Raw genomic sequence first — 26,619 nt, 5'->3', positions numbered from 1 at the left:
GAAACCAATTGATAGTGTTTATAATTTGATCTGTGTTTTGAGTGACGCAGAAATGTTCGATCAGGGAGACACAATTAAAGCAGAAAGAAACATGTTGGACTAGAAACATGTCAGAAGATTGGGCGTTGAGCCGAAGGATCGGTCGACGTATCGGCAGAAGGCTTCGGTGCATGAGTTCAGGCATCGATCCAAGAAGAGCGAAAATTACGCCAGAAAAATCAGAGTTACGGAGGTCAACTAGCCGATTGGACAATAGGCCGCAAGAGAGGATGATGCACCGAAGAATCGGATGAAGCGTCAATGGACTAATGACATACCAAATAACATGAATCAAGTTTTATAATAATTATCTAGATCGAAGTAGGTTTTATTTGTGCAGGATTAACTATGATAGTGATCAAGACATAAAGCAAATTAAGTTTTAGAGTCAAGAACGAGATTTCGTTAGGAGTTCGAGAGTTCGTTGGAAGTTTTGTCAGAATTGACCAAGAAGTCCAGGAGCTTGCCGAAGAAGCTCGTCGGAACTCGCCAAGAAGATCATAGTGAAGTCTAGGAGCTTGTCGAGAGTCCGTTGGAACATTATTGAGAGATCGTCAGAAGTTCGTCGGAAGAAACCTAGACTAATCGGACCGAATTTGCTTAGTGTATGTCTTAAATTTCGTAGTTAGCACATAATTAGAATTGAAATTGGGCCAACCCAATTAGGATACAGTTGGGCCCATGTATGGACTGTGTTGGGCCCAATAAAAGGCCCAAACAGTGACCCAATAGGTGAAACCATCGTGGCACAATCTTCGAGACTATGTCTGGCGATGGTACCACCCAGTCTCAGTCTCCGAGACTGTCAGGTAGTGATACCGCTAGTCTGGGCAGTGGCACCGCCTAGTGTTAGGCTGTAGGTGGTGGTACCATCCTACCCCGAAATTTTGAGGACTTGAATTTTAGCTCCAAGTTTTAAGGCCATTAGCGGTCTATAAATACCCCAGCTATTACTGTATGGAGTAGCAAGAAAAGTGAACAAAAACTCTATATTTCAAGAGTTGAAAACCCTTGTAAAGTGTAGTCCCTCCTCCAAAAGTTTTGAGACCATTCTAAGGGAGAGTGTAAGGGAAGCTTTGTTAAAATGGGTTGTAAAGGTTCTCTCCTGAACCTGTCAAAAGGAGAATCAAGTTGTAAAGGTGGTTGGTCTTCACCTATTGAAGGAAGACCGTTAGTGAATGTCGGTGGTCTCGACGGAAGAGGAATCGGGAGTGGATGTAGGTCACGACGACCAAACCACTATAAAATCGGTTTGCTGCCTTTTACTTTGCTGATTACCTTTGCTACAAATCATTTTACTTGTTCATGACCATACTTCCTCATTATACGCTTACGTAAGTGTTTTTATGTTAAACATTTTTATGAAACGGTTTTCGTCGGAATTGGGTTTAATCGAAACGAAGGTTTGTGAAACCGATAATTTTACTGCTGCACTAATTCACACCCCCCTCCCACCCCTTAGTGCTGACTCATTCCTAACAGTTGGTATCAGAGTCACATTATTTCTCGTTTGATAACAGTTGGTAATACTAATCATAGGTGCCTAGCAAGCCAATCACGTGAGTGATGGCACGTATGACTTGATATAGAATCTTTTTGTTTATTATATTTTGGCATATATCACTTTTACATATATATATTGTGATATCCTTGGATTTGTGCAATGGGAATCGGATCGTGATGGGATCACAAAAATGAGATCGATTCACCTTTAAACATATATCCTAAATAATCCCGGTCATAGGTTACTCGAGAGGGACATCGTGATAACCGGACAGACTGGTGTGCTGTATACTCATCCATATGATGGATGCAACGGGTCTCATAGTTGCTCGTGTAGAGACACTAGGGATACAGTACAGGTGCTCATTGGAGAATGAGTTCACTGATTGATCCGCTTACGGAATGCTGGATGGTTGATGATGCCTTATTGTCAGACAGCGATTCTGTAGTCCTAGTGGTATATCTGGTCCTTAGACTTGAGACACCAAGGATGTCCTATATAAGTGCTCTACTCTTTGATACTAGACTTATAGGTTTGACTGTCTCATATCTAGTACAGCTGGTCATTGGGAGTGGTAATCGACCTTATGAGGACTATTGAGTATCGATAGAGGATCATCCACTCTCGGCGTCATGAGAGGAATATCTCATATGTTCTTGCTCAGACAAATCCCTAGCCAGGGTTATTCGGGTTGAGAGAGAAAGAGTTCTCCGGGAGAATCCGATTAGAGCGAGACTCGAGTAGAAACCGTATGGGTCTGACAGCACCATGCTCGATATACGATCTCTGAGATATTATATGGATGAGGGACTATAGGTACACAGTAACTGAGGACAGAGAGGTCCAATGGATTGGGAATTATTATTGTATCATCTGGGGACTACGGCGTAGTGGCCTAGTACGTCCATAGTCGATGAGTCAAGTGAATTATTACAGAGATAATAATTCACTAAGTTAGAAGGAGTTCTGACATGTATGACTCACGGCCAGCTCGATATTGGGCCTAGAGGGTCACACACATATGGTAGGTATTGCGATAAGTAGAGGTTCGGATATGAGATATCCGATGGAGCCCTTGTCTTATTAGATAAATAAGCCCCTGAATTATTGGATCCCATAGACGAGATCAAATAAGAGCCCGTGAGAGATTATTAGATAGAGATCCACTAATCTAAAAGGCTTAGGTTATTGGATGCAGATCCAATACCCACTAGGTGAGGATCCATTAGGGTTTGACAGGGGACCTCTATAAATAGGAGGGATTCAGAGCCTCATAGGTTAGAGCCTTTGCTTGCCTCTCCTATTCTCCTTCCCCTCTCCACCTCATAGCAGGCCTGGAGTTTTGAGGAGTATCGTCACAACCCTACTGTGTGGATCACCGCTAGAGAAGAGGACGCTTGACCTCCTTCACTCTCTCCTAAGGATCTGCAAGGAAACAGGGATATATGATCTCCCTAGGTAACACAATCTATTCTATACGCAGTTTTTTAGTTTCGCGGATTTTGTGCACCAATCTTCGCACGACGACGAATATCTCTTTGGGAATCGGGGATTTTGTTTTCTTGTTCTTTCGCTGTGCACGTGATGTCGCCCCCAAAGATTTTCCCAATAGGTAACAGGTATAGGCAAAAATTTACAATGCTTTATAAGGATGGATGTTCCTTGGATAAGTGACACATGCTCACTTCTATAAGAGAAGTGAGTAGAGATTCATAGGATGGAGACAAATGTCCACCCTTAGATAAGTGTCACATACCTCCTTCTAGAAGAGTGATGGGTAAAGAGGTCCACAAGGACTGGTATTCATCCTTCCATGAATGTCATGTATCCGTCTTCTGAAGAGAGGAAATTAGGGATTCATATGATAAGATATGTGTACACTCAAAGATCCTTTACTATGTGCACTTTAAGATGTGTCCATGATATCCTGTTTTGATGACCAAGCCCAAGCCTAAAGCCTAATACAAATACGTCTCATGCCTAAATCCTACTATAATATAATAAAAAATAAAATATATGTAGGATGGGTCTCCCATGGGCATTTAGGCCTATGTAGCTCCGATATAATAAACACGAGTTTTTGTATCCTTTTAGACCATCGTAATAATGTGATGATATTCTGATCTCCATCAATACGCTATGTGAGCAAGTCAGCCGATGCACTATATGACTAACCTAGTACAATCTATTTGATGGAAATCGATCGAACAAGATCTCATCAACCAATGGAGGTGCCTCGAGCAAAAACAAAATCCGATCGGGAGTTAGGGGTATCTCTAGCAAAAAATAGGTTTTCTCAAGCTAATTACATATTACCTCTTATACTTGGACTATATTAGCATCATAATCCTTGTACATAAAAAATTTACAATGCAATCCATATAGTTCTGAAAGTAAAAAAACCCTATTTGCCCCAACGCTATCAACTACATTGACAAAATTCATAACATGTGACACAATATGTTGGATTAGCGCAAAAGTAATGAGCTAAAAGATAATTTTAATATCCCTTCTATTTCCTCTGATAAGCAGCTTGGTGAGTGTATCATCAATCATGGAGAGGAGTTAGATGGAGTTGAAGACCACTCAACCGAAGATGACCTCCATGAGGAGGTGACGGTGAGGCCCACGAAGGCGTAGGCTCCCATGAAGAGGGGGAGGCCCATTTGCCCTACCACATGGTCCGATTGGCACTTGGCATAGAGAGAAAGATCGCTATCAGGATGCTCAGCATGGTCACCACCCTATTACCTACGTTAGTAGTGAGCAATGAGAAGAAGGGTGCCCAAAACTCAGGCGGTGATAGACAAGGTGGCAAAGAGAGCATGAGGCTAAATCCACTAACGTTGTTGTAAGCCTGGCCCAAGAGCCAAATGACGAAGAATAGGAGTTGAGAGCTTCTATAGTGATTTTATGCTATACATCCCCTTCCACAGCATCATGAGCTAGGTCACCTAGATGATGACAAAGGTGGGGAGCTCTAGTAACGATGTTGAGAGCCATAGGAGCAGCATTACATAAGGGGACAAGCGAAGGGAAGCTAAGAGGAGGAGGAAGATGGCTTGTGCGTCGATCCAGGTCTCGATAGCAAACCAATCGTAGGCGATGATTGCATAAAGGAGGATGACGTGGGCTTCCTAAATGCCAAAGTTGGTGCAAGCGAGGATAGGAATGGGATGTCATAGTGGGTGCTAGGCTGCACATCTACGGGGAGGGGCATGAGGAGGATGACCTTGATGGCGACAACACTGATGACCATGCCCTAAGCATCCCAATGGCAATCGCTCTTGCTATACCAAGAGCTAAGCAAGTTGATGACCATGCCTTGAGCATCCCGACGGCATTACAAGAGGCTGACTAGGTGGTAGGGTAACTGGACCTCATAATTGGAAACATAAGGGATATTGAAATTATCTTTTTACCTATCATTTTTACTCTGATCTAGCACTTGGTGTCACATGTTATGTTTTCCATTAATATAGCTAATGATATTATGGCAAATGAGATTATTTGTTTCACTTTCAGAATTATAGAGTTTTTAATGTAAATTTTTTTAGTACAAGAACTATGATGCTAATAAGATTCAAATACAAGGGTAATATCTAATTAGCTTGGTTTTCTCCATATGAGGTAGATCCCTTGGCCCCACTACAACAAGTAGAGAGAAATGATTTCTTCTTCAGTAGAAACAAATTTCCTATACTCGAGATGGATCCCTAAGCTCTCCGAGGGATCCCATTAATAGAGATCACCCTTCCTCTACTTGAATTGTGCCTCTCAACAGAGGGAGTAGGCAACAAGCCTACTAGATCAACAGAGGGAGTAGCCAACTTCAACTCCTGCCTCAACCATGACTAAAGGAGGAGCCCACCTCGACTTCGCCAATGGTAGACCTCGACGATAAGTAGGAAGGAGGACAAACCACCTTGGTGACGAGCTAAGGAGGAGCCCACCTCAACTCCTCCCATGGTTGGCCTCTATGACAATAGAAGAAGGGCTTCTCCTACAACTCACCTCGGCGACAAGTAGAGGAGGAGACCACCTCAACTCCTCCCATAGCTTGCCTCGGCAATAAGCAAAAGAGAAGGGACAGATCAACAACATGAGATCTTTTCAGTATCCCCGCCATAGGCCTACATAAGTCCCTTGGTGGTCCCACAACAGACCCATCGCTCAACGTGGGTCCCTTGACAACAAGCAGAGAGACGCTCACCTTGGTGATAAGCAGTAGAATAGCATGCCTTGGCTCTTGCAATAGTTGATGAGAACAAGCTTCCTTTATCCAAAGTTGGTTTGTTGGTAGATTAAGTAAGTGACCAAGATATAATCTTTTATATTAGTAGACAATAACACAGATTGAGTGACGATGAAGGTCGCAGTGTCTCCGCTATAGATTAGCAGCATATTAGATCGACGATCGATCCATGACCTTGTTAGGATATCACAATATCCCTGCTATAGATTGGGTAGATCAGGCTAAGACATTACTAGTCACCTTGACGACAAACAGAGGAGGCCACCTCGACTCCTCCCATAGGTCACCTTGAAGAGCGAACCCACCACGACCTTCTTCGAGCGCCTCTAGGAGGATAGGATCAGAATCCTACCCAAGCTAGGAGTAGAGGAGAGGGAAAAGGAGCATGTCAACAATGACCAGCTCCCACCTCCCGTCTCCCGATACAGGCACCTCTATATCGCTATTATGCGACGATGATTGATATCCCTATAGCAAATTAAGCAAGCTGACCATATCCTTTATTATCTAAAGCAAACATCTCAATAGCACCTTCCTCCATCTACAGATGATGCACATGTTGAATAAGCTGATAGATATACTTTCGAACCTCTCAGGAAGAGTTCTCAAGGTGCAACTTTGAGGAAACAAAATATAAAAAAAATATCATCGAACAATTATCATTCAATAAGTGACTTATGTGTGATAATTAAATTAACGAGACACGACCTGCCCCATTGGTCTACCCATATGAACATAAATCCAAAACAGACGATGACAATCTAACTCTCTCTCTCTCTTTTTATCGTCTATGTAGACAAGAGTCTTAGAAAGATTATCCCCTAAGAAAATATTTCTTAAAATATTTTATTCCTCTTTTATCCGATATAAAAACTTATCTCCAACCGGAATCGAGATCAATGACCTTTTATCGAGATCAATGACCTTTTTATCGAGATCAATGACCTTTTTATCGAGGTCAATGACCTCGAGATCAATTTTTGCAACACCGCAATTGTCACCTCCACGACATCTATCGTTCCTATTACTTCAATGATATTTTACGATCGAATAAGATGCGTTGCAGTGAGAAAAAGGACACACATCGTAGAATTAAGGACGCTATCATCGCATCTCACCTAAACCAAGCACCAGTTAGCTTTCCAAACGCATGTGAGGTTCCCGCACCATGATGGAGAACACCCACGTGCAGTAAAATTAACTAATGTCTCGACCCAATCTTACATATTCGGATCTTTGGATCATCCGGCAGAGCAAATATATACATTATTTCTTTCTTTTCGGAACACAAAAAGGACAGGCTATCAGACTAAAGGGATTCTACAGTCTCTGCCTACCTCCACACTCCATATCACGAAATACAAATATAAACAATAAAGATAGATTGATAGATAAAAAAAAAAAAAAAAAAAACCCACTCAACAATTTCAAACCTTCACAATAAAAGATTCAACAAGACTATATATATATCATCCGGCTACATCAGCAGCTCGTTCACCCATTCCAGATCTGGCCAACACATACTGCTGCTGCTATTGCCGCCTTTCACCGCCCACTCACCCCTGGCGTCCGTGGGTGCGGCAGCGGCAGGACTGGTCGCTGGTGATGCCGAAAGTTCCATGGCGTCCAACGAATTCATCAACTCTTCACACACAACGTCATAATCTATAACACGACCCGTATTATTACCAATATACCTATTGATTAATCCAAAATTCATCTGCTTGCTATCGTAGTGCATTTCTCCGGCAGAGGGAGAGATGGGTGGAGAAAAACTCATCAGCGTCGATGTGGGAGAGAAGCCAGAGGCGGCAGCTGAGTTGTCATTGGCTGAGCAAAAACCATAGCAGGATTGTGAGTAGTTCGTCTCGTCATCTTTGTGGGAGGGGAGGATACGAAGCTGCCGCGGGAAATGCGCGAAGAAGCAGATCTTGCGGCGGCACCGACGCCCATCCTTGCACGGCATGGTGCGGTACCTCGCCGGATGGAGCCAGCACTCGAAGACGCCGTGGGCGAGCTCACAGGCGTCCCCCCGGGGGCACGATCCGGATCGGCGGAACTCGGGGCAGACGGCGCCGGAGTAGTGGTATCGCCGGGGGTCACGGCGGCGGGCCTTCTCTCCCGGATGCGCGAAGGGGCAGTCAGTCCAGTCGTGGCTCCGTCCGCGCATGCACCGCCGCACCTTGAACTCGTACATCCGGAACTCGTCGCTCGAGTACACGTCCACCACCTCATCTACCGCCCCGTCGCCGCTGTCGTCCTCCACCTCCGGGAGCAGGACAGAGAGGCGCGGCCGCTGCAGGAGCTTTCTGTGAGGCAGGTCGAGATCCGACAGAGCTTTCTTCTCGCACAACAGGTGGTGCCGCTGATCAGCACATACGATGTTGGCCATGCTTACACTTGCTTCAGCAAATCCAAAGGGTTAATCCTCAGGCGAGGGGAAGATGATGAAAGAGGACCAGTGAAACGGAGGAGAAGGGCATCGGCTTGCACGCAAAGGGACTACGTGGGAAGCGAATGCATGCCTCGCGATTGCGAACCTGACCGGCGATGGTGCGCTTCGCCTCCGAGTTTGGGCCGTGTGGGCAGTATATGACGAGAGGAGAGAGACGAGAGTAGGTGGGTGGCGCCCTTTGCGTCCCGAAACCGTACACATGGCGCTCGGTTCGCGAATGGAGAGCGCCACTTGGCGTGAGATCCTCACTCTACCGTTGCATGGAGGTGTTCGTACGCGCGTACGTATTGACGCGTAGATGGCCGTATGTATGGCATGGCATGGCATGGCATCGCATGCATGCATGCATGGGAACGAGATGGGAGAACGAAGCGGTGGATCTCGGAGTGGATTGAGATAATGTAGGAAAGTTGGCTAACAGCAATTTGACAGGGTAATGGAAGTTGGATCGGATCCACAAGTAACTGCTTATTAGGTGCGGATTCTTGATGACTCAACTAGCCTTATTAATCTAAGAAAACTAAAGAAAAATATATTTGTTTAGGCTTCGGTGATGTATTCAATTAATGACAAAAGAAAGGACAACCGTGTTGCTTTGCTGTGTTGTGAAATGGACAAAGGATCCGACAGTCTCGACGGTTAAAAATCATGCCACGTGTCATGTCCTATGGACGCCTAACAGGAGACGAGACACGGTGGCGGAGAAGGTCCGATAACTCTGTGGCCGCCTGTCGGTTTCGTGTTCCAAAAAGAAAAATAATCTGACGGCTCCCATCATTCTGACACATCACGGTGAATGGACTCTAGATGGTACACAAGGTTCGCCGACCACCCGGTGCCTTTATCTCGCGCTAGTTTGCTGCTGAAAGAATCCGAAAAATATCCAAACCGTGAAAGGGGGGTCAAATCCTCATCATCAGAGTGTCGCGTGCGGTGATGAGACTCCAACTCATCGCCCTTCCATGTCTTTACACCATAAAACCAAATACACAATAGCGAGGACCCTTTCCTATGTATGATGTGTGCGTGCGTGGACTCCTACAATGATACAGTGCACATCGTACGTAGGTATCCCCTACGTAGAAGAGCTGTAGAGGGCTTTCCAATTTATTCCATTTTACTTTTGTTTCGTTTCTCATCACTTTCTTCCGCCTGATTTGAATAATAAATAAATAAAATAAGCAGTGATTTAAAGCTTGGTAGGAACCTTCTGTTTCTTAAGGAGGGTAACTCACATGAGGTTTGCATTCTTCCATGCGTGCGTGGACCTCGTCCTGTAGTTTAAATTCATATCAGAGTGTTTCGACTTTGACCGATTAAGGAAAACACTATGCAAGCGCCAAGGAGAGAGAGAGAGAGAGAGAGAGAGAGAGAGAGAGAGAGGATGGAGAAGGCCAAGCTTGTGTTCTTGCCGGTCGCTGTCGCCGGGCACCTTCTCTCCAAGCTGGAGTCGTGGCCGCTGGACTCCGCCATCCCCGTCCTGCTCTGATCCTCGACTTATTTGCCACCGCCACGATGGACGTGGCCGTCGGGCTCCTATGAGAGAGATTCTTTGACAACAGACAGACCGCGCAAGGTAAATACGGCTTAAAGAACGGCGCGTCTACGAGTCACTTGTTACCTATCTCTCTCCTTTGGGTTAACTCAGATCTTTCTCCTTCTTTAAGCTACACCTCGCTACATTTACGTCTCCAACTGCAGAGGGGTCGGAGAGGGGACCGAGGTGCTCGATGGAGGATGGGACAGGGTGAATGCAAAGGCAAAGGGGATGACGCTGGCCGGCGGGAAGGCAATGGAGGATGGTGACTCTTCCTTTGTTCAAGTAGAAAGACAAGTGAAGGAAGAGGAACTAAGCCGCCGCATCAATTTTTGATCTCGGATTTTTGGAATACAAATCTCAATATAAAAACAACAAACATTAAAAGACAACTGCACCGGTTCCAAGTAGAAGTAAAACAACAAACGATGAAACAATATGCCGATATGGAGCCACATATACAAGATTTGAAGCAAATGCAAGTGCTCGTCAAGTGCTCAAATGCTAATGTAAACTGACAAAATATACACACTTCAACAAAGTCGTCCATAATGGTATCTACATTTACTTTAAACTAACTTCGAGATGGTGCATTTTCTGGACATAATACGAGAGAGAAATCTGACATCAGTTGTTGGTTCACAAGAAAGCCATAGCATGACAGAAGAGAGAGAGCATGCTTTCATGGGGAATGCAGTATCTCATCTGATACGCAAACGCTTGTGCGTGTGAAGTTTCCGGCGTCACTCGTCTGAATCCTCCCACCTTGGTCTGCTTGCCTGCAGCGGCTTCAGCCGTTCTCCCTGGGTCTCCGAAGTAGTATTCTTCCGGCGCCGCTCGTTGTGGCCAGCCAAACGCCGGCGACAACTCCTCTTGGAGTCATCGAACTCTGATAACTCATGGAATCTGCCGTAAACAAAGAGAATTATGCACCGGACACTAAACATAGCTCAAAATGCTGCTGAATACAGAAAAAGAAGAAAACACCCTTCTTTGTGTACGACGAATCGAGTATTAATTCTCGAGCTCATGTTTATCTGATCCGTAACTACATCTCATCTTGTGACTCCGCTACTTATTTCCAGATACATGTATTAGTACATGTACTTCAAAGACATTTATGTTCGATCGAAAAAGTAAACAAAGATTCAAGCAGGCCTAACTAGCCAAAGTCATGCATTTGAAGAACTGCAAGAAACAATCAGATTTGCGTGTGCAAAGAACATCTGATCAATACCAAGTTCTCCACACAAGTGGTGGACTATATAAAAGGACATGTCATGTCGCGAAATCCAGTTAGGATCTATATGAACAACATTTGTCCAAAGGATGTCAGTATTTCAAGATGAGTGTGCACTCTCTCTATTAGACTATGCTTCTCTTCATCTGCCTCATTTAATAATTAAATTTTAAAATTGAGTTTGTACTAAATAATTATATAGCAGAGGCACAAAAACAAGGAATTCATGGCATCGACAATAAAGAGTCGACGGTTCTATGACAACAACAGGAAGAGCTAAAGTAAACGAGACGCAGAAAAGCTTCTCATCAAACTTGGCCTCCGGAACCAGGCGAATGGCCATGAATCATAAAGGCAATCCTTTTCATATTGCGAAGATTAATCCTTCGAATCATTGTAACTTTGGACACGAGCATGTAAGGGAGTAGAGGCAGAGGATGGAACAGGGGCAACCTGCTGCATTGCTGGCAGAACCTCTGTCGCAGGCCGGCGACGATGACCACGGCGGCCTTGGAGTGCGCCTCGCAGACCTTATGCCGTCGGTAGTATCGCTTCGCCTCCGCCAGATCGGCCGTGCACTTCTCGGCCTGGCAGCAAGGAGGAGACGCGCCCCCGCTGCCACCGCCGCCGCCCGATCCCCTCTTCGACGCGGCAGAAGAGCATGGCCTCCGCTTCTTGTCTTCCCCAATCCTCCCACCGGGGGCCACCTCCTCGCCTTCCTCGTCCCCGTCCCCCTGCACCTCCTTCTTCGCCTTCTCCCTCCCGCTTTTCTTCTGCGGGTCTGCCGACGGCCGTCGGTGCTCCATGGATGGTCGAGAGAGCGATATTTGTGTCCGTGCGTGCGGGAGTGTGGTTGTGTGTGCCTAGAGAGGAGGAAAAGTGGAGAGGAAGGAGAAGAGAAGGTGTGTGTTGGGTTTGTGAGGACCACTACAAGTGAGAGGAGTAGAGCCTTATTTTGCCTGCTCATTTTTTGTTGTTGCTTTGACTTGGGAAGACTTTCATTTGCGGGAGACAAGAGGTTAAGAATAAATGGTAGAAAGCAAAAGAAACCACACACAAAATCGAATAGCTTCACAAGATTATATGTGCTGCCATCACAAGCCTTAATGTGTAACTTCTCCTGCATCTAAAGAGTAGAAGAGAAACAAGTCCAAACATCGTGTGCAGATGATGCCTTCAGTCCAAGCTTTTTTTTCTTTTTTTCGAGTGGGTGCGACTGCGCGGCCATGGTGCGGTGGGTGCCACAAGAGAAGAGAAGCCTGACAGAGACGACTTTAAGGTGAGGCAGTGTACCATCGACGCCACCTTCGCCAGTGCACGCTCGACACGCACCCTCCTCTTTTATCGTACGCGTACCCACTCCCATGACATGATGACGCGCTTTTAGCTTTCTTCCCTCCCTCTCCTTGATCGCTTCATTTCAACTTTTGCCACCCCACATGCACTTCTCACTGCTCTGTTCTTCCATTTACCAAAGCGAAGGGGGATAGGGGGGAGCCAACGTTGGTTTCTTTCGGTTTTCTTCAGGGGGCTCGATGCAATGGCCGAGGGAATCCATCCATGGGCGCAGAACACCCCCATGGACGCCGGCCCGGGTTACAACTGATCTCTGTTTCCTCTGTTTCTGTGACACCTTGTTTGCCTTGTTCATCGTACCGCCCCTGCACGCTAACGACGACACCCTGACAGCTGCACTCCACGTGATCCAAGGAACACAGAGGAGGACAATGACACAGAGATGAACCGAGAGGGTACAGCGAGCAGAGATCACCCGTGATCGTGTCTTTTGTTTACTGTCGGTGCCCAGAAACGACAACAGTCTCCGCCATAGAGAGGCGAGTGAGATGCCCACCTCCGAGTCAAGACTGGACCTTTTACAGCCCGCCCAGCAGGGGAGAAGGTTACGATTTAATACGACTCGTATGACATAAAATAGCATCCCGGTGGCTAATTCTCGTGCTCATTGGAGTGACATCGATTTGGCTACATGATCTTAATGTAGCGAGAAGAATACACTGTCTGTGTAGGTAATCATCGTTGCTGCGCACTCTTCCGTAATCCCAGTGGAACTGATCGGGCGTTGTCGTGTCGCTAATGGTTGGTCAACAGGCGGGGGGCCCCATCGGTAGCAGAGATCCTATTCGAGTACCAACGTGGGGCCCAAGTCAGCCTTCACGAATACGCATCTGACATTAAGATTGCTTCCATCATGCCTGCCCATTAGGAAATATTTTCTATGCACATGATTCGGTCCTTTCTTACCATCTGATCATTCATCTAACCTAATCGAATTTGATAAAATTAAGCAAATGATTGAAATGAGATGAACGCTCACGAAGATACCCCGCGAAACGATATTTGTCCGGACCCAAGTCTTCTTGACTTAAGTTGGGACCAGACACTGTGCTTTTCCATCGTGCACATTTGGTAGAGTCGCCAGGATCGTGACGGATGACGTCTGCAGATTCTACGGCTGAGTAGACGCGTACTGTCTCGGTGCACCAGTAAGACTTTTTCGAGTCGTCTACGGGCGACACCGTTGTGTTATATATATATATTTATATATATAGTTAAGAAAAAATATTATTGATGTCTTGATTATTTCGATATGATATAGACCTATGTACACAAAAACGTTCGAGGAGCTTCTGACCAAAAAAAAAAATACAGTGCTTTCGAGTGGACTCTGAGATGGATTCAAGATAAAAGTATTGTCCTCCTAAGGTGAAAGTAATATGTTTTCAAGGTAGAAGTAATACACTCTCAATGTGTCATGCACGAGTGAGATTTTTTGACCTAGTCTATTAAATGCTCTGAGTTAATAAACTGGGATTCCCAAATATGAGATAAAAGTAGTTCGAAGTTATATTTTTCCTTCTTTAGGATAATATAAGAGAAGAAAGTTTGTGATAATACAAGAGAAGAATGAAGGTAGGAGTCCACTACTAGTTGATCTCTCATCCAAGATGCAAACAAGGGCAACATGTTGTACTAGATCATAATTGAGAACCTCTTTGAGGCATGATCTCATGTGTTGTCATGCCCATTGGCAGCCTACCGATCTGACCATCACGTGTGGCTTCAACGAATGCCAAGCCGATAAGGTTTGCATATCCAGCAACGATCGTCTTGCGCTAGAGGAGTACATGATCCCTTAGCTACCGACCGCCTTGAGATTTGTCATCATTGAGATCTTGCCGAGTCACCACTCATCGAACGACCTCCAGGTCGAAGTCATCAGCCTCCGAGATTAAGCAGTGTAATCCTTTTGCCTTTGTATCGAACCTTTAAACACAAACTTGGTAATCTAGTCGGAAAAAGAAGAAAACACACTTTGATGTGAAGAATCCAGAAACATGACCAAGACTTAACAATCATACATCTTAAGATAAAGAGATCCATAAGATGAAACAGGAAAAAATTCAACAAAGATGAAGAGAGGTTCAAACCCAAGAGTCTCGAGATGCTAATGGAGAACGACTAAAGGAAGCGAAGGAGACAGTGATCAAATGAGAAGGGGGAGAGAGAGATCATATCTTCCTCGATTGACGCCTCAGTAGTGGATGAGAGAGAGAGAGATGTCACATAGTGATGATGCTGCGAATAAAAAAATAATAAGTTAGTGAGGGAAAGCTGAAGGAACAGATAATCGACCTCACTTACCACCACTTTGTTCCAAAAACAAGTGTCAATAAGGACCTCCAAAGGGGAATTATAGAGCTATTTCACTATATCTATACACAAAGACCCATGGTAGTACTTCTTCGCTGCTAAGCCTTCGCCCCACATCTTCTATATCTCCCTCAGACCTTCCTATCGGGGCTACAATAGTGTCTCCAGGGTTAGGTTTGGTAGATCAGCCATTTGCAAGGTCGTGAAGGGCATGTACCTTCCCCTACACAAGTCCAAGATCAACCTTGACCTGCTCCCTTTCTTTCCCAAGCCTGGTCTAGAGCTTCGACCTTCTACGGGAATTGGCACTAATATTGGCAAAGGCTTAGATTCTTGAATCGAACCTCCGAGTGTGACATCTCTTTAAGGGCACACAATCCTCTTTGCTAGGACCTTACACCTTTTCTTTGGCCGGTCATTGCCACCATGACGATCAGACCAAGGTGGATCTAACTCCTCTACCAATGGCTTGTAGGTGGTTGTCGGGATTGATCAAGGCTTGGTAGCCTCCGATGAAGAGTCAAGTTCCTTCCTTTTTAGGGCATGTAGTTTCTTGTATGCAAAAAGGACCCAATCATAAGATTGAAGATTAAAATGAAAGATCGAGCAAAGAAATAAGAAGTTTGGGTTATACCTCGAGGAGCCAGGCTAAGGCCCATATTGATAAGCCACTTATTTATCTTTTAGGCTGCCTTATAGGAAGAAAGTATATCCCTCATACAAAGCACTTAACCTGCCTCCTTGTCCAATAAGAAGGGAAGGATGTTATCAATACTACATGCCGACCAAGTAAGCCTAAAATCTCAATCAAGACTTTACCTCATAAAAAAGAAGCACTCCTTCCAACCCTTGTTATTGGAAAAGGGCACCTGTGACCTTGAAACCTCCCTAAGCAGATAGGTAGTAGCCACTACCCCTCATACACAATTGGACAAGTAGTAAAGAGGGTACAAGTTAGGATAATATCAGTACATCGGTATTCCCTAATGAATATTATCAGATAACAGCATGAGCTAAGCATCATTTGGGAAGGTGATATTCCCCACCATTGAAGGTAGAACACTTTCATTGGATGGAAAGAAAGTTGAAGGCCCACCTTAAGAGCATCACAAGACAAGCAAATAGACCCAAGAATAGAATCAAACAAACGCTGACTCAGTCGAGAAACTTGCAAGACAAACTTAGACGAGATGAAATATCTAGTCTCAAGTGATCCAAAAGATGTGCGCTCACCACTAAATTGCAATAACGATAACTTCTCATGAACTCCAAATCCCTCAAAGCCCTTAAGTTAGCCAGAGAAACCCTTTTTGACGAAGAGGACCTAACTGTCTTTACCCTCAAACTACCTGAAGATTGAGCACGAACCTCGATCGATTGATAACTAGAAGAACATGAAGAACTTGTATTAGAAATGAGAGATATCCCAACTTAAAACAGAAGAGCAAGATCGATGTCATAACAATGGACTCGATGATCGATCGAGACAAAGGGGAGATGCTCCTAAACCTTGGGGGTGAAGTTAAAAGCTCCTAAGATTCTGAACTCTAAACTCTCAAGGCACATATGAAGGTAGAGTCCCACCCTACGAGAAGAGGAGCTTTATAAGGAAGAGACTGATTTCTCTCCTCCCGCAATTAGACGTGGTGTCTCTTCGAAAACACATCCCAAGAAAGGAGAGTCTAAGACCCACCACGAAGGAGAGAGAACTAAGTAATCTGCCATGTTGGAGAGAAGGTATGAAACATGCCATGCCGGAAAAACTTGAAATCAATCATGATGGAGAGGGGACTTGAAATCCACCACAACGGAAGAGTGATTTGAAACCTGCCATAACGTAAGAGAGATTTGAAACCTGCCACAACAAGAAAGTCTAAAAACTACCACGGTGGAGAGATGACATAGCAAATCTGCTATCGTGAAGAGAATGTCGAAACCCACCATGATGGAAAAACTTTAAATCTAGCATGGTGGAAGGGAGATTTGAAATTCGCCACGATGGAAGGGAGATTTAAAGCTTACTATGATGAGAAGACCCAAAATCCATAACAGCGAAGAGGAGATTTAAAATCCACCATGACAGAGGGACGAAATAAATTCACTATGATAGAGGTATAAGGTCAAATGCGCTCGAGATATATGAGTCGGGAAAACCCAATCGACACCAAAGTAAATTCGCTATTGTAGAAGTGCGAGGCCAAATGTGCCCGAGATGTGTGAGTCAAGATAAACCCGATCAATACCGAAATAAATTTGCTACGACAAAGGCATAAGGCTAAATGCGATCGAGACGTGTGAGTTAGGGAAACCTGATCCGTACTGAAATAAATTTACTACGGTAGAAGCACAAGGCTAAATACACTCAAGACAGGAAAACCCGATCAGCACGGAAGTAAATTCACTATGATAGAAAGCGCAAGGTCGAACTCAAGTCAATAAGTCAAAAAAAACTTGACCTGCACTATAAGACCCTCTATAACGAAGGCTTGGGCCGAATCACGATCAAGGTGTGAGTCGAGAAAACTCAACCCATGCTAGAAAGCTAGCTACGATGGAGTCTCGGGCCAAATTACGCTTGAGGTGCATGAGTCGAAAAAACTCAACCTATGCTATAAGACCCTCTATGGTAGAGGCTCAAGCTAAATTGCACCCAAGGCATGTGAGTCGAGAAAATTTGACCCGTGCTAGAAGACCCGCTACGGTGGAAGATCGAGCCAAATTGCGCCCAAGGTGCATGTCAGAAAAACTTGACCTCATGCTAGAAGACTAGCTATAGCAGAGGACCGGACGAATGGCGCCCAAGGTGTGTGAGTAAAAAAAACTTGACCTGCATTAGAAGACCTGTTATGGTGGAGGGTTAGGGCGAATAGCGCTTAAGTCATGTGAGTTGAAAAAACTCGACCGCATTAGAAAACCCGCTATAGCGGAGGCATAAGAAAAAACGTGGCCAATGCACTTGAGTCAGAAAAATCAAATCATCGCATCCACCCAAAGCATGGAAATTGAGTCTACCAAGGAATAATGCATTGAATATACCAAATGAACTAGATGTCACACTTCGAACCCCTCTTGTAAGGGCCCCGAAGTACGCCTTGAGGGGTGATAAATGATAGAAAATACACAACCAACTAGCTATCACCCATCACACAAGCACCACACCAGACCCATGGGAGCAAAAGGCCTAAACGACCTATCACCTGCTTGCTTGCGTGGATATAAGTCCAAGGGTAAGTTCAGGATGGTTACAAGATACCTTCTCTACAGTATATATATATATATATATATATATATATATATACCTTTTTTATGGATAAAAACTTATATATTATTACAAGATCATGAGTTTAAATCCTATATATTAGATAAAATTATCGTTGATGTTTGTATCAGCACAATGTGGCCCTGATCCATATGGAGGGAGCCGTGAGTGATAGAGCAAGGTTTCTCCAATCTCATTCTTGTACAAAGATCGAGGTCGGTGGATTTCCCAAGTCGATCCCGCTTAAGTTAGTATTTAGTTATACCTCTTTTTCTCTTTTTTTCTCTTAATCTGAAGCTAAGAATGTGTTTTTATACTAATCTCAAAAAGAGGTGGAGAATATCTTGTGAATATCCTATAGAAAAGGCGGTTCGTAACCGTACCGAATTACCTTTTGATCTTTCAAGAATATTCTTACGAATATTTTGTAGGAGAGCCGGTTCGTAAAGTCTCGAACTGTCTTCTGATTTTCTGAAAATATTTCTACGAGTATTCTATAAGGGAGTTAATTTGTAACCGATTCTTTTGTAAATATTTTATGAATATTCTACTGAATTCATAATTCGGTAACACACAAGTTACCGTTTGAGCCTTGATATTCATGGATAGGAAGGTGTTAATATGATATAATATTGGCATGATAAATAGTAACTAACTAATTTTATATTCTCTGTCACTATCTTAATTACTTATTATTTATAAAAAAAAATTAAGAACAAATTTTCTCAAGAAAAGAGGGAAAAAAACAATGGCCAAAGGTCATCCTTCTAACGCAGGCGATCACTGCCGATAGAGAGACGAGTAAATGAGCGCAGAGCCTTTTGTTCCCTTATCCTCGTGACTCGGATTCGACAACGTGTCAGTGTGGACCGACAACATAAGGTGCGGATCCATTTGATTAGCATCTACGTTTTCATCTAGTTTTCCTTTTTTTTCGTTAAATTTATATATTTATAATATATTTAGAAAGTATTGATTAGTCTAACCATCGATGAATTTGATTTCGAATCCTCAGCTTCGCCTTTTGGCCTTTATAAACAAACAAGCTGTCAAACCCGCCTCACCGAGAATTCCATACGACACTCGCGCAGGATGGAAAAGCTCCGGCTAGTGTTCGTCACCTTTTCGGGAGTCGGTCACCTCGTCGCCATGGTGGAGGCCGCCAAACGCCTCCTCCGACTGGAGGGAAACCATTTCTCGGCCACTTTTCTCCTCCTACGACTCCCCGCCCCAAGCTCAGGCTCCGCCGTCGCCTCCTACCTCCGCTCCGCGGCCGCCTCCGACCTCGACATCAGCTTCCAGGAGCTCCCGCCCGTGGAGCTCCCGGCCGACACCGAAGGCCCCGAGGACTTCATCTCCCGTTACATCGAGGCCCACAAGACCCACGTCAAGGTCGCCGTCGCATCCCTTTCCTCGTCCGCCGCCGTCGCCGCCTTGGTTTTGGACTTCTTCGCTACCACCCTCATCGACGTCGCGGTCGACCTCGGCGTTCCGGCATACCTTTATTTCACCTCGGGCGCCGTCATGCTCGCGCTCATGCTCCATCTACCCGTTCTCGGCGAGAAGAATCCGGCAAGTTTTGAGGATGTGGAAAGGGATGTTGACATCCCGGGCGTGATTCCGATACCGTCGCAGTCGATGCCGACTCCTCTCATGAGGAATGACAATCGGGTCTACGGTTGGTTTGTGTACCACGGCAGAAGATTCTTCGAAGCCAAAGGCATCATAATCAACACTTTCGCAGAGCTCGAGCGAGGGCCTCTCACGGCCATCGAGGAAGGCCACTGCGCCCCGGATCGACCGGCGCCGCTCGTCCACCCCATTGGTCCAATCGTCGCTGTTGAGGAGGACACCAGCAAACCCGGCGGGGAGAAGCACGAGTGCGTCAAGTGGTTGGATAGCCAGCCTCCGGAGTCGGTGGTATTCCTGTGTTTCGGCAGCATGGGCAGCTTCGACGTGCCGCAGGTGCGCGAGATCGCCGCCGCGCTGGAGCGAAGCGACCGGCGATTCCTATGGTGCCTGCGATCGCCTTCGGCAGGCAAGATCCGAGCCTTGGTCGATGCGACACCCAAAGACGTGCTGCCAGAAGGGTTCCTGGAGAGGACCGCCGGCAGGGGGCTGGTGTGGCCGGAGTGGGCGCCGCAGGCTGCGATACTGGCGCATCGGGCGGTCGGCGGGTTCGTGACGCACTGCGGGTGGAACTCGGCCTTGGAGAGCTTGTGGTACGGAGTCCCCATGCTCGGGTGGCCGCTGTACGCCGAGCAGCACCTGAATGCGTTCCAGCTGGTGAAGGTTTTGGGGGTGGCCGTAGAGCTGAAGGTGGACAGGAAGAGGGGCAACTTCGTCACTGCAGATGAGGTGGAGAGAGGAATAAGGTGTTTGATGGATGGCCGCGATGAAGTGAACAGGGTGACAGCAAAAGCGAAGGAGATGAGCCTGGCGAGCAGAAAGGCCATAGAGAAAGGAGGTTCCTCTCACATTGGCCTGGAAAAGCTGGCGGAGGAATTCAAGACATCAGCTTCGAGTGAGAGAGGACTCCGTCAAAGCTGAGCCATGCTACTACTCTTGCCATTCTCGAGTTCCAGACCAGCAACTACCATCATCGATCCATTCATATTCGATGGATGGATTAGAAATTAATATATCTTGATCCGTGTCATATGTATCATAGTCTTGATCATGTCAATTCAAGAAAATTAGTTAATTGGATGTCACCATGTACTACCATTGTCATTAATCAAGACATGGATTGTTCCCCTCTACCAACCAGACTCTTTTGCATTTATTTAGAGCCATACTTATCTCATGGGAAGCCCTTCCTGCAGCGAAGACCGTTTCCGTCGGCTGGTCCGAATGTCTCAAGCGGACTCACAAGTTTATTTTAAATAGCATTATTAACTAAAAAGAATTTTTTTATATAAATATAAATATATATATATATATATATATATATATATATATATGCTAAGTTAGAGGGATAAATAAGAAAATTGATATATCATCGATATCGTCGATTGGTGAGTCAGCATGATTGGTTCACTATCGAAGGTGCAGGTTCATCATTGTGTTCTCCAACGTAATGATGTGGGAGTGTTGACATGGCAAACCGGCATAGGAGGTCTGTAAGGGAGGCAATTTGTTGAGATTGATCTGGCCTTGGAGCGGTGAGACCGGGAAGAAGAATCAAGATTTGCTTGGCGGTGAGGCCCTCTCTTCGGACGGATTGGTTGTCCTCCGATCGAAGGGTTGCCTTGTGGTTGCGAGGCTGCGTCCTGATAGTGGAGTCGTCTCTTGACCGCTAGTGGTCCTACACAATAATTCTACGCCGGGGGCTTCCCAACTTGACCCCTTCGATGCTTAAGTCAGCGAAAGATGGAAGGGGAGGAAGACAGTAGTATCAGCTATGTAAATGAGAGAGTAGAGAGGCAACTACCTGCTTGGCCCTCCTGAAGCTTCATTCAGTGTTTATGGATAGTGAGTCCTGTCTCCCGGCATCTACCTGGGGGTGGCTTTTATACCTTTCGTAGGGAGTCGGCTCCCACTGTGCTTGCTAGCATCTGCCGATATTTTAGGCGGGTAGTTTATTTGTTCAGGGTCGTCCTTCCAATCCCATACCTTGCGAGGTTGTATTCTTGCTAGCAAGTGTCGTTTCATGCTATTCCAAAAGGTGTGGATTCGATATGCACCGCTTCAGAGTCGGGCTGCATCGCTTCAAGATGCAGCCATTCCTAAATCAATAAAGCCCCCTCCCAGTAACCGAAGGGACACAAGAAGATCCCTCGTCTCTCGCAAAAATGACGCCTGCACAGATCTACCTCGGATAGCACAAAATCCTTGCGTCATCACCAAAAAAGTGACCACAATGAGATTCGGGCCCCGAACCTTAATAGATAGAAGCCCCCAGAACCCTAAAAACGATGCCTAAACCTAAGGCTGGCCAAATTCCTTGAGTGGGGAGGGACCCCACCGTGATCAAAGCTAGCTAAAAGGGCACCACATCCCAGAAAAAAGACCCAATGTGCCACCATCGCAAAAAGGGTGCACGTCAAAAATGACTCGGTGCACCACAACACCGCTGCCCAAGGAGAAAAGGCACTGCCAAGTTGCGCGATAGGATCTACCTCGGAAAAAGCTCCAAGCTGCCACGATGGATCAATACTCCTGCTATGGTAGTTGAGCCAAGACTTGCTATAGCAAAAATCGCTACGACGAATCAATACTCCCACTACGATGGTCGAGCCAAGACCCACTACGGTGAAAGTTGCCACGACAAATGAATACTCCCGCTATGGTGGTCAAGCCAAGACTCGATATGATGAAAGTTGCCACTGCGGATCAATACTCTCGCTATGGTAGTTGAGCCAAGACTCGCCACAGTGGATCAATACTCCCATTATGGCAGTTGAGCCAAGACCCGCCACGGCATATCAATACTCTCGCTATGGTGGTCAAGCCATGGCTCGTCATGACGGAGCCCCCAATTGACACCCTCTCCTAGGAGAGGCCGAAAGAGAGCCTGCCCCTTGCCTCCTGAAGTAGAAGGAGAGGTAGTGATAAAAACAACCTCTTTGAGCATAAGGGGGAGGTAAAAACAAATGAAGAAGAAAACCTCTGAAGCAGAAGGGGAGGTCAAAAATTAGAGAGGAAATTAACTCCCGGAGTGAAAAGGGGAGACCGGAGAAAACCAAAGAAAAAAAGAAAGGATCTACAAAAGCAAAACTACCACGGCGGACTCCTACTCCCACTATAGTGGTCAAGGTAAGACCCACCACGATGGACCCCTACTTTTGCTACGACGGTCGAGGCAAAATCTGCTACAATGGACCCCTACTCCTACTATGACGATCGAGGCAAAATTTGCCATGATGAACCCCTACTCTCGCTATGACTTTCGAGGCAAGATCCACGATGGCGGATCCCTACCCTCACTACGACGATCAAGGCAAAATCTGCCACAATAAACCCCTACTCCCACTATGACAATCGAGGCAAGATCTGCCATATTGGACCCCTATTCCCATTATGACAGTCGAGGCAAGATCCACAACGATGGACCCCTACTCCCGCTATGACGATCAAGGCAAAATTTGCAACAACAAACCCATACTCTCACTATGATGGTCGAGGCAAGATCCACCACAACGGACCCCTACTCACGCTACGACAATCATGATAAAATCCATGACGACAGACCCATACTCCTGCTACAGTAGTTGAGGTAAAATCCACGACAACAGACCCCTACTCCCACTACAATGGTTGAGGCAAGATCGGCCACGATGGACTCTATACTTGTTATAGCGAAAACCCGCTACGATAGTCGAGGCAAAATCTGCGACAATTGACCCCTACTTCCGCTACGATGGTCGAGGCAAGATCCGCAATGGTGGACCCCTACTCTAGCTACGATAATCGAGGCAAAATCTATCACGACGAACCCCTACTCACGCTATGACGATCGAGGCTAGATCCGCCATGATGGACCCCTACTCCTGCTACGACGGTCGAGGTAAAATCCGTGATGACAGACCCCTACTCCCACTATAGGGATTGAGGCAAAATTCACCATGGTGGACTCTAGACCCATTATGGCAAAAACCCGCTATGACGAATAAACCCGATACTAACGCTTTGGAAAAAACTATCACGAGAAGCATGAAGCTATGCAGCCAAATGACACGCCTCAAAACCCCTACCGAAGTCCGAAAGCACACTTTCTGGGGGGGGACAAATGATAGGGAAAATAATGGTGGTGTTGACTCACCTTGCCACCTGAGCTGAGGAAGCCACTTCAATCGTAGCTAAGGGAAGGCCTGCACGCACGCATTGAAATAAGGCAATACGGCACAACTTCCCTAGTCCTACCTTTCGAACGAATGACGTAGCGTAAGCATATTATCATGAGCATCATACTCTAACATAGTCCTTAAGAGGACATGCTCGTCATCTACCACCATCAATAATCCCTTGGTGGCGTAAGAGACACCCTAACCCATCATTGGTCTCACGCCATCGACCGTTCAGGTATAAAACTCAAGCCCCCAAGCCAAAAAAGGGTAAGCAGGCTCTATCTCAACTCTTCTGAGTTTTAATAAACCTCCTCTACCTACTCTATTGACTTAAGCATCGAAGGGCTTAGGTCGGGACATCCCCCTGATGTTGACCACTTATGTAAGGCCCAGGCACGTTTAAATAGCATCTCGGAGCGACGATAAATGCTTTCGGACAAAGCCAAGGTGCCCCTTGGGATGACCCCAAACTTCTTATGACAGACAACCTGCACCTTGGGACAATCGACAGTCAGTCATCGTGAGTCAGCAACACCTCAGGAGTCCACCTGCCACCTCGTACATCCACCTCGACATGAGCCTCAGAATAGATTTGTACCTTCGGGATCGATCTAGACCGTATTGACTCTTCGATCCATAGTACAAAGGCAACATCAGTTTATAGTTTATATTTTGCTGTGGCCGCAAGCGTTCTTGCAGCAGCATGAACGACCTGCCAACGCAAACAGGAAACCAATTCCGGTTGTTCTAGCCAAGACACCGGCCACTCCACCCGAACACAACCCCCACGCAGCGAGTAATCCACGACGCACCACCCTTCATCCTTATCCACTTGAATATTCAACGACCCCGGCCCCATCTCGGACAGGGCCAGAGATCTGTGACTTCACCGCTTCATCTATCATCTGCCATCTGTAATCCTGTCGCTTGCGTTACTCTGGCCATGAGCTATTATTTCCTCTGTAAATGGTTACCATGTGGGTCGAGGATAAGCTTCTCCTATAAAAAACTTTCCCATGCAGAGTTCCGTTTACACCCGAAATTTACACTCTTGACTATGGCATGCGATAGCAAGGAAGGACCAATCACTGCACGGGTAGATCGTCGCGTCACTCATGCCATGAGCTAGATCATCGGTAAACGATTACTATGCGGGTCGAGGATAAGGTTCTCCTTCAAAACTTTCCTACGCAGAATTCCTTTTTCGCCCGAAGTTTACCTTCTTCACTATGATATGCCGCGGTAAGGAAGAACCCATCACCGCCCGGGTAGATGAGGCCCCACGTTACAGATATCACTTGGTCCAAGTTGGCACATATGTGGGCAATGAAACGGGAAGGTGATGGCACCGGGACGTGATTCGACCCAAGGGGATGTCCCATGTTATATATGGACACCGACCCTGGACTCCCACAAGACATACAGATCTTTGTGGGTCGTCAAAAGGAAGGTAAAATGGTGCTTCTCGACAAGATGTGGGACGACGTCGTCGCCGGGCCTCAGCCTGAGAGAGGACTCGGCAAGCTGAGGAAGGTCTCCGCCAAGCCTTTGGTCATCAAAGGTACACGCAACCCCCGCCATCTCTTCTCCCGCCACAATAAAAATACCATCTTCATCTCCATCACCTCACTCGAAACTCATCCATCTCAGGCCCGCTTTCTCGAACAACAACTAGTTTTATTAACTGAGATCCTATGCTCATGGTACAGAAGGAGAGAGCAGCGGCAACAAGTACCAGCGATCCCTGTCGATGCCGCAGACGCCCACCACACCTACCACGCCGACGGCCAGCTCCCCCACCCCGCGCCAGGGTAACGTGTGGCGGAGCGTGTTCAACCCCGGCAGCAACCTCGCCACCAAAACCCTCGGCGCCAACTTGTTCGACAAGCCCCAGCCCAACTCCCCCACCGTCTACGACTGGTACCATACCACTACTCTTCTCCTGCCCCCTCTTCTCTTCCATCCATGTCTATTGTGTATATAATCCCTAGTTTATTTCTTGATGTATGTTTTCTTGCCACCGCAGGCTGTACAGTGGCGAAACAAAGAGCACCCATCGCTGAACTGATGTTGCGCCTTTCTGCTCACGCAGATCAGATCTGTGAGGAGTGGAAATTGGTGAGTGCTAGTAGGTGCCTGAATCGGGAGTAGCATCTATTCAAGTTTGGGTTTGCTTGGTAATATCTGGGATATGATATGGGTTGTTGGGATTTATGTTTGTGCATGTGTTATATGCTGGCTTGTTGCTAAAACCTGTATTATGTTCAATGTCTCATAAATAAAAAAAGGAACTACTATCTACTGTTACCAGCGTTTTCCGCTCACCGATTTATTATTGCTCGACCCTATCCTCAATGGAGGAAATAAATATCTTCCAAGCTGTAGAAATCGGAGGCAGGTCGCATCGGTGAGCAGGAGGAGGAGGACAGTTTTTAATATTGTAAACAGTGTGGAGTGGGACGTGATGGTGACATGTGAATCCAATGGATAAGGTTTGAGTAGGAACAGCAATGCGACCGCATGGTGGTGGAGGCATCATTGTGAGCAGTGGGGACAGGACAATGATAGATACAGTATGAGAGCGTCGTGGATCCGGCATGGCAGAGGCGGCATCATTCTGAGAGCTAAAAGATAAGGTTTGGTGAGAAGGGCCTTGGCTGTGGAAGTCGCCATCGTCGCAGGGGAGGGGAGGGAGTTGTCTCTGTCGTCTGTGGATTGAAATTTTGGTTAGTGGAGCAGACGAATGATTAGAGCGTAAAAATGTAATCCGTTTATTCTACTTCTACCATGAGGATCAAACTGTCTTCTAAAAAGGATTGTTGTTTGAATTTCAAGATTACCATGAACTGGATCCTTCCTCGATGAAATT

General features: G+C 46.1%; 4 protein-coding genes across 4 annotated transcripts; 2 read left to right on the top strand and 2 right to left on the bottom strand.

The window, feature by feature from the left end:
• Window positions 1–7,049: 7,049 nt before the first annotated feature.
• LOC103982102 (zinc finger CCCH domain-containing protein 2-like) lies at window positions 7,050–8,406 on the bottom strand. Its single transcript, XM_009398914.3, has one exon. The coding sequence runs from the start codon at window positions 8,188–8,190 to the stop codon at window positions 7,276–7,278; it is 915 nt and encodes a 304-aa protein (XP_009397189.2). The 5' UTR covers window positions 8,191–8,406; the 3' UTR covers window positions 7,050–7,275.
• Window positions 8,407–10,256: 1,850 nt separating this feature from the next.
• Window positions 10,257–12,161, bottom strand: LOC103982103 (squamosa promoter-binding protein 1). The gene is made up of 2 exons (XM_009398915.3): window positions 11,484–12,161; window positions 10,257–10,696 (listed from the first exon to the last, which is right to left on the bottom strand). Exons 1-2 carry the CDS (start codon window positions 11,834–11,836, stop codon window positions 10,534–10,536), a joined length of 516 nt encoding a protein of 171 aa, XP_009397190.2. The 5' UTR covers window positions 11,837–12,161; the 3' UTR covers window positions 10,257–10,533.
• A 6,843-nt stretch (window positions 12,162–19,004) lies between these two features.
• LOC135671950 (anthocyanidin 3-O-glucosyltransferase 6-like) lies at window positions 19,005–20,723 on the top strand. The gene has a single exon (XM_065180391.1). It carries the CDS (start codon window positions 19,054–19,056, stop codon window positions 20,509–20,511), a length of 1,458 nt encoding a protein of 485 aa, XP_065036463.1. The 5' UTR covers window positions 19,005–19,053; the 3' UTR covers window positions 20,512–20,723.
• A 4,425-nt stretch (window positions 20,724–25,148) lies between these two features.
• Window positions 25,149–26,057, top strand: LOC103982105 (dormancy-associated protein 1). Its single transcript, XM_009398917.3, has 3 exons — window positions 25,149–25,311; window positions 25,460–25,670; window positions 25,777–26,057. The coding sequence occupies exons 1-3, from the start codon at window positions 25,206–25,208 to the stop codon at window positions 25,811–25,813; spliced, it is 354 nt and encodes a 117-aa protein (XP_009397192.1). The 5' UTR covers window positions 25,149–25,205; the 3' UTR covers window positions 25,814–26,057.
• Window positions 26,058–26,619: the final 562 nt, after the last annotated feature.

The sequence above is a fragment of the Musa acuminata genome, chromosome BXJ1-4 (genome assembly GCF_036884655.1).
Source record: "Musa acuminata AAA Group cultivar baxijiao chromosome BXJ1-4, Cavendish_Baxijiao_AAA, whole genome shotgun sequence".
NCBI classification, from domain to species: domain Eukaryota; kingdom Viridiplantae; phylum Streptophyta; class Magnoliopsida; order Zingiberales; family Musaceae; genus Musa; species Musa acuminata.
This window is presented reverse-complemented; position numbering and strand designations above follow the sequence as displayed.

Coding starts and splice junctions, on each gene's coding strand:
- LOC103982105 (XM_009398917.3), top strand. CDS start 25,206: ATGGTGCTTCTCGACAAGATGTGGGACGACGTCGTCGCCGGGCCTCAG. Junction 25,312..25,459: donor CAAGCCTTTGGTCATCAAAG/GTACACGCAACC, acceptor CTCATGGTACAG/AAGGAGAGAGCAGCGGCAAC. Junction 25,671..25,776: donor TCCCCCACCGTCTACGACTG/GTACCATACCAC, acceptor TTGCCACCGCAG/GCTGTACAGTGGCGAAACAA.
- LOC103982102 (XM_009398914.3), bottom strand. CDS start 8,190: ATGGCCAACATCGTATGTGCTGATCAGCGGCACCACCTGTTGTGCGAG.
- LOC135671950 (XM_065180391.1), top strand. CDS start 19,054: ATGGAAAAGCTCCGGCTAGTGTTCGTCACCTTTTCGGGAGTCGGTCAC.
- LOC103982103 (XM_009398915.3), bottom strand. CDS start 11,836: ATGGAGCACCGACGGCCGTCGGCAGACCCGCAGAAGAAAAGCGGGAGG. Junction 10,697..11,483: donor TTCTGCCAGCAATGCAGCAG/GTTGCCCCTGTT, acceptor TGTTTACGGCAG/ATTCCATGAGTTATCAGAGT.